This window comes from Opisthorchis viverrini, assembly GCF_000715545.1.
Source record: "Opisthorchis viverrini unplaced genomic scaffold opera_v5_303, whole genome shotgun sequence".
Classification (NCBI taxonomy): domain Eukaryota; kingdom Metazoa; phylum Platyhelminthes; class Trematoda; order Opisthorchiida; family Opisthorchiidae; genus Opisthorchis; species Opisthorchis viverrini.
Genome location: NW_008751963.1, coordinates 247,250 through 255,369, shown reverse-complemented (window position 1 = coordinate 255,369; position 8,120 = coordinate 247,250). Strand labels below are relative to the sequence as shown.

The 8,120-nt window shown below is 48.8% G+C and overlaps 1 protein-coding gene across 1 annotated transcript in view; it reads right to left on the bottom strand.

Annotated features, from left to right (window-relative positions):
• Positions 1–1,354: 1,354 nt before the first annotated feature.
• Positions 1,355–8,120, bottom strand: part of T265_09798 (hypothetical protein) — a gene marked incomplete at both ends in the record, with an annotated part of 21,777 nt that continues 15,011 nt past the window's right edge. The window contains one exon of the mRNA XM_009175975.1: positions 1,355–7,544. Within this exon, the coding sequence (XP_009174239.1) occupies positions 5,075–7,544 (2,470 nt within the window). The remainder of the gene's footprint in view (positions 7,545–8,120) is intronic.

The window sequence follows — 8,120 nt, the reverse complement described above, 5'->3', positions numbered from 1 at the left end:
ATGGACGTGAACCAAAGATTGCAAGTTAGACGTATACGATGGACCACGTGACAGCATAACAACCGCTACTATAGCGAGTCAGACGCAGATAGTGTCCCAACCCTCCGCATGAACGTTCAACTCTTTATGCGCAAACCAGTGTTTTCGGAAGCTTCGCGACCTTCTGCTCGTTTCGCAACCCTGTTGTTACTCTTGTTTGGCTGGTAACCCCAAAATCTTACGTTTGAGTTAATGGCTGCGCTTCGGCAGCTTGTTGTAAACGGCTCTAATCAATACCGTTTGGACGGAGAGTTGTGTTGGCATCACAGACCTAACCTTCCAGTGGACTGCTGTCTCTACAAAGAGTAGGAAGAAACGCAAGGATTCCAAAGAGACTGATCCAACCGAACACGGATGAACTCATTACTTTCCTCAACATGTGGTGTTGTATCAAGACCAGAGCGTCTGAACTAGCGACAGGGAGGCAGCATTTTATCATCGGATGAGGGAGCCAGCAAATAAATCTTGAACATTTTAGCTGTTTCGTGTGCCCTCCATAGATGTTTTGCACTATTAGACAGGGTAATAATGCATTTTCGTCACACTTGTGTTGAAAAGAATGTCAATAGCTCGTCAGTGCACTGTGGACGTCACCCCAATTAGCGATGAAGTATTTGCAACCAAATCAACCAAACTTTTGAAACGACTGTGATGAACGGTAGCTGAAATATTATAAGACAACGATTTAACCAGGGATTCGCGCACTAAGATACGCCACGCAGCCAGCTTCTCATTATCGCGCCACCTCAGCTACGGTGGCACGAGCAGTCCACTAGAAAGACATCTATGAGGATGTGTGCATTTCCCCGTCTACAAAAAATGAACAAAACGAAGACGCCGGAAACACAAATCGACCTATGATGATCTTGTGGTAGGCAAGTTCCAGCGTAATATCCCCATTAAAATCAATCACAGCCATCCCTTTGGGAACGGGACACTATTGTCTGGTCAGTCGGCTCCCATATAAACTCAATTTGATATGTTCCGAATTCACCCAAGAACTAGTGAACCTAAATCTAGAAAAGGGATTTAGGATGCGCGTCGAAAATGCTGACCTTGTGCGGCCATACTTATTCTCCGTTGTTTCACATGAATGCAGTAGTAACGAAAACAGTGACCGCATAATTAGTTCGCGCATTGATTGTTTCGCTCATTAGGATGACCGGTATGACCACGGTTGATCGGAACTTTGACTATCAGTCAAGTGTAGAACCACACCACTCGTTTATTGGCACTTAACGGTTACGGAAAAGATGACTTATCTCCAACTAGTTATGTGATGATTGAAATCTACCTCGGGACCAAGGCTAGTCACCTTATATTACATTCGTCGTAAAACAATACGCATAAAAACCTAGTGACAGCAGGCTTCGACCAGGTCGGTGCCAATTTTAGACGGGAACGCAAAATCACCCAAGCTCCTTGCTCATAGAGGCGAACCAGACTGGGGATAAAGCAAATTTGCGTTGGCTGAAATCAAGCCGACTGGAATAATGGACAAGCCTACAGAGCAGTGCGCTTTCAGGTGGGACAACAACTACACTTTGAGCTGTGTTCTCGGTGCGGACAGAGGATGGGAGATTAGCAGAAAAGCAACATTGGCGAAAAAATAAACTGGACTCAGTGGATCACGAAGGGTACCGCCTGTACAGCAACTGGTAAGTGGCTTGGTGATTGGGTCACCAATTTTGTGAAAGTCAATGTCTGTACAAAACACAGGGCGGTTGACAAATGGAGTAATAGCACGCACATGTCTGGTGCCTTTCACTGAGAAATGGATGTGTTACATTGTACTCGGGGAACTGGTTGATGGAGAGGCAACAGGAGCGGCACTTGCGTCGATATGCGGGGAAGTGGTAGGAAAGACATGCGGCGATGATGGATTGGCTCCGTTTTCAGAACATTCAGGTTCAACATTAGGCTTAGAACACATCACCTCATCAGAATGTGCATGGGGCTGTGATGGTTCAACAGGTTGTTCTCCATTACTGTGAGCATCGAAACGCTCCAAAAATCTATAAAAGTCATCGATAGTCGGAGGTTCGAAAATCGGTAGCGCTGGAATTGTGGAAGATGTACAAGACGGTGGAGGTGAGTGAAGATCATTCGTTGAGGTGGACATATCCTGCACTTGCTTATCAACCACCTTTGCTGTTGAGGTAGACTCCATTGAGGAAGACAACTGTCGCTGCGTTCGGTGAGACACGCTAGAGTCACCGTCTAAAGCCTCGTCGGAGGTTTTTAGAGTCACCAATCCTTCCAAAGTTGGATGCAGTTGTTGTTGTTGCGCGCAAGCGTTCTCAGTGTGCGTTGAACTAACCAACAAGTTATCGTTGTGCTGTTGCTCTTCATCATCATCAGAAATAAGAATAGGCGAATTTGGTGTATTTAGAGGCGGACGGCGTGGACGATGAACCCTGCGGTCACGATGATACCTTCTACTGGTAGTAGGGTGATGGCGGTGACGACGAAGTTTGGAGATACAGCAGCAGGCATGGGAATGTTGTTCACGGTGTCAGAACGACGACAGTGATGCCTAAACTCGACCCTCCGACAATGACGACAAGATTGGCGTCGATGAGGCCTCGAAGAACCGTGTTTGCTCGAACGTTTAATGCGGCTGCGGGATCGAGCGTGCCGAGTTCGGTCCGTCAGTGATGGAACCGGGGATGCAGAGTCGCAAGTCGAAGATGCAGAAGAAGAAGAGTAAACAGAGGAATAGGAATCACTGTCTAGACTGATATACTCGTGTAGTAATTCGCAGTCACTATCATCGGTATCGTCGACGCAGACCGGACTGCGACTACGCGAGACTCGAGTTCGTATGCCACCAGTCCCACTATGCCGCATTCTCTTAGGCAGTGATGGACGAGAGGTATTAGATGGCGACTGGAAGCTTTCATTTGCACGCAACCATAAAATATGCTGCCATTCGCGAGGCAGACCGGAAAAGTAGGCCTCCAGTCTGGCCAACTTCGATGGACAAAGCCCACTGTTTAGATCGGATACAGCGTCGTTCGATGAATTGGGGGTCTCAGAACTGGCTGGACGTTTAGACCCGGAAGCAACAGGTGTTGCCATGACAGATCCTTCCTCTGGTCGCTCATCCACCTCCATGGGTTCTTCTCGCGGAGTACCGAGATTACCCACTACAGGGGATACGGGTTCCGTAGCACTTACGGAAGTGGCCGGTTCTTGATTCAACGACAAATTACCTGCATCTGTCTCAATTTCCCTAACGTCCGCGTTTTCCAGCAAGCTAGGTTCTTGCAAACAAGTTACACCGTTGGATCCCTTCTGGATACTCCTTAAGGGCTGGCTACGAGAAATACGACGCTCAACCTCAGTGCAATTAGACTCTGTTTCTGATCCTGACTCATCAGTAGTTAGTGGATAAACTGTGTTGATGTGAACAACCCTGTTTTCTTCATCAGACGATGATGAGGATGAAGAATCAGACGAGATAACAACGCAAGATGGGGCGGGATTTCGCCAACCAGATTCCAACGTCGGCGAACTGTAACGGCTTGATCTAGGTGGTTCGCTTTGGTCGGTTTCAGGATGGCTTTCCGCAGAAGGCAGATTCAAAGAAACCTGATTGTGTAGGCAGGATAAAATAGACTCTACATTTGAATTCGCGACAGAAGACGTTTCATCCACTGCGGTAACGGTGGGTCTGGGAACTGATCTTCGTTCGGACGTACTGCTAATGCTATCCCAAGGAAGCTGTCGCAGAAAAGTCCAGTCCGCCCCAGAAAAGTTGGATTGTCGGGTAGACACATCAACAGGCCGTCTGCGCGCTCTGGATAAACGACCCCGTGTTGAAGTGAGGTCAACAATGGTAGAAGGTACGGTCATTTGCAAAAGGGGCATGTGCAGCAATTCACTCATCCAATCCTCGTCGTCCCCATCGTCAGAAGCAACACCGTTCCCGAGTCCAGGTATTCGAGCTGTAAAAAGGAGCAGCAAGCCGTTCAAACGTCGAAGGGCCAAGGGGTGCACCTTCAATGCAGGTTGGAGCATGCCAGATACAGTTTCTGTACGTCTTGATGAACCAAGATGATTTCCCACAATGTTTGAATGTCCTTCGGCCGTCTCTAAACCATTCGGTTGTGTAAGATCAACCGGAGCCGTATTGTTTCGTTGCTCACGTGCAGATAAGTACTGGTGGAAATATTCGGAAAGTGCTTCACTGAACCGAGCCTGATCGATCAACTCACTGAGTACGCGCTGATACAATAGGCGATTGGGATATAACTCTGCACCAGTCATCCGACGGGAGACGTTTAAACCGAGCGGACTCTGGGAATTATCGTATCTTTCACTTGCTGAGGAATCCACTGGACGGACTGCAGCCTGGGAACGCATCCGTGCTAATGAAGGTAAAGCACCTAAAAGCGCTCGAGAAATGTTGGAAAGTCGCACGCAGTTGGGATGACAATTGGGAGTAGACAGGGCTTGAAAGACAATCCGTTCCGGTAGGGTAGGTGGAGGTTCGCCCGTTCCAGAGAGTTGAGCTGGGTGTGTAGAACCCGTAACAGTATGTACAAAGAGGCGTTGAAGGAGCCAGGTATTCAAAGGATGTGTGATTAGACCTTGAGGCTGGGCAAATCCTGGACGAAGGCGGGGCCAACATGCAGATGCAACGTACACCGCAAGGCGCGGATCTGGACGTCTAGATCTAGATCGATCTTGAAGACGCGAGGTGAGTGCAGTGCTCACCCTACGGCGGTAGAGACACACAGCGGAATCGTACTGCTCTAATGTTCCTGTGTATCGAGCGAACTGTACAACCTCAGAGGCAAAATGAGACAGGTAAGTAGCGGGAACAAGTGGAGGGCGGAGCGAGGGGAACGAAGACAGGAGTTCGACCAGTGCTGTGTCGTCAGTCATGGAAACGTTGGTGAAATGTTGCATAACACGACTGGTTATTGAGTCCAATTCCACGGTTTCAGCTAGAAGTCCTGGTGCACCACAAAGCAAAGGTGAAGTGACGGCTGGAATAGCATGCTCATGTACAGCCTCACCCGGTTGGTCAATCACTGTCTAGACTGATATACTCGTGTAGTAATTCGCAGTCACTATCATCGGTATCGTCGACGCAGACCGGACTGCGACTACGCGAGACTCGAGTTCGTATGCCACCAGTCCCACTATGCCGCATTCTCTTAGGCAGTGATGGACGAGAGGTATTAGATGGCGACTGGAAGCTTTCATTTGCACGCAACCATAAAATATGCTGCCATTCGCGAGGCAGACCGGAAAAGTAGGCCTCCAGTCTGGCCAACTTCGATGGACAAAGCCCACTGTTTAGATCGGATACAGCGTCGTTCGATGAATTGGGGGTCTCAGAACTGGCTGGACGTTTAGACCCGGAAGCAACAGGTGTTGCCATGACAGATCCTTCCTCTGGTCGCTCATCCACCTCCATGGGTTCTTCTCGCGGAGTACCGAGATTACCCACTACAGGGGATACGGGTTCCGTAGCACTTACGGAAGTGGCCGGTTCTTGATTCAACGACAAATTACCTGCATCTGTCTCAATTTCCCTAACGTCCGCGTTTTCCAGCAAGCTAGGTTCTTGCAAACAAGTTACACCGTTGGATCCCTTCTGGATACTCCTTAAGGGCTGGCTACGAGAAATACGACGCTCAACCTCAGTGCAATTAGACTCTGTTTCTGATCCTGACTCATCAGTAGTTAGTGGATAAACTGTGTTGATGTGAACAACCCTGTTTTCTTCATCAGACGATGATGAGGATGAAGAATCAGACGAGATAACAACGCAAGATGGGGCGGGATTTCGCCAACCAGATTCCAACGTCGGCGAACTGTAACGGCTTGATCTAGGTGGTTCGCTTTGGTCGGTTTCAGGATGGCTTTCCGCAGAAGGCAGATTCAAAGAAACCTGATTGTGTAGGCAGGATAAAATAGACTCTACATTTGAATTCGCGACAGAAGACGTTTCATCCACTGCGGTAACGGTGGGTCTGGGAACTGATCTTCGTTCGGACGTACTGCTAATGCTATCCCAAGGAAGCTGTCGCAGAAAAGTCCAGTCCGCCCCAGAAAAGTTGGATTGTCGGGTAGACACATCAACAGGCCGTCTGCGCGCTCTGGATAAACGACCCCGTGTTGAAGTGAGGTCAACAATGGTAGAAGGTACGGTCATTTGCAAAAGGGGCATGTGCAGCAATTCACTCATCCAATCCTCGTCGTCCCCATCGTCAGAAGCAACACCGTTCCCGAGTCCAGGTATTCGAGCTGTAAAAAGGAGCAGCAAGCCGTTCAAACGTCGAAGGGCCAAGGGGTGCACCTTCAATGCAGGTTGGAGCATGCCAGATACAGTTTCTGTACGTCTTGATGAACCAAGATGATTTCCCACAATGTTTGAATGTCCTTCGGCCGTCTCTAAACCATTCGGTTGTGTAAGATCAACCGGAGCCGTATTGTTTCGTTGCTCACGTGCAGATAAGTACTGGTGGAAATATTCGGAAAGTGCTTCACTGAACCGAGCCTGATCGATCAACTCACTGAGTACGCGCTGATACAATAGGCGATTGGGATATAACTCTGCACCAGTCATCCGACGGGAGACGTTTAAACCGAGCGGACTCTGGGAATTATCGTATCTTTCACTTGCTGAGGAATCCACTGGACGGACTGCAGCCTGGGAACGCATCCGTGCTAATGAAGGTAAAGCACCTAAAAGCGCTCGAGAAATGTTGGAAAGTCGCACGCAGTTGGGATGACAATTGGGAGTAGACAGGGCTTGAAAGACAATCCGTTCCGGTAGGGTAGGTGGAGGTTCGCCCGTTCCAGAGAGTTGAGCTGGGTGTGTAGAACCCGTAACAGTATGTACAAAGAGGCGTTGAAGGAGCCAGGTATTCAAAGGATGTGTGATTAGACCTTGAGGCTGGGCAAATCCTGGACGAAGGCGGGGCCAACATGCAGATGCAACGTACACCGCAAGGCGCGGATCTGGACGTCTAGATCTAGATCGATCTTGAAGACGCGAGGTGAGTGCAGTGCTCACCCTACGGCGGTAGAGACACACAGCGGAATCGTACTGCTCTAATGTTCCTGTGTATCGAGCGAACTGTACAACCTCAGAGGCAAAATGAGACAGGTAAGTAGCGGGAACAAGTGGAGGGCGGAGCGAGGGGAACGAAGACAGGAGTTCGACCAGTGCTGTGTCGTCAGTCATGGAAACGTTGGTGAAATGTTGCATAACACGACTGGTTATTGAGTCCAATTCCACGGTTTCAGCTAGAAGTCCTGGTGCACCACAAAGCAAAGGTGAAGTGACGGCTGGAATAGCATGCTCATGTACAGCCTCACCCGGTTGGTCCCGAAGAGCTGATGCAGAAGATGAATCGTTCGGTTGATAGGCTAACCAGGGTGCCAGAACCCGCAGTTCTCGGCGCACGAAGGCTTCAAGACGGTGACGTTGCGCTTCGTTGTCCGCCAAAAAACGAGGGCTGATGTCTCGATCCAGTTGGGGGCTTTAAGAAAACAAAACGCTAGGTTAATTAGTGTCCAATTCAACGGATATATGTGCTATCATGCTTCACAGCATTAAAAAACTGATGTGCAATAAATTTAACAGCATGTATTGACGTACCACACCACTCATGATGTTGCTGGAAACTCTGCGGCAGACTATATGCTCAATAAATTAGAAAAGTTCGTCAAGATCTGAGCGCCAGAGAGCCAGTTATCGACCTATAGTGACGTATTGGCCATCCTTTGAAGAGTCTAACGGTTACCCGTCTAAAGTTAGATGAGATGACCGTCCCGTCTGAAACCTGAGATAGTCAACCGTGCCTAAGGTTGACAGCATATCTACGCAAACTGGTCTTGTTCAACATAAGTGCAACAGAAACTGAACAAGACGACCCGATCTCCAGTGGTTCTCCTTACAGTTCAAGGAGAACCACTGGAGATTGTGGAAAACTTTACATACCTCGGTAGTTGTATTAGCTCTGACAGCAGTGTCTGATGAAGTCAGTGCAAGAATCTCAAAGGCTCGAATCACGTTCGCTAATTTGCGTCACTTGTGGCGTCAAAAAGGCATCTCA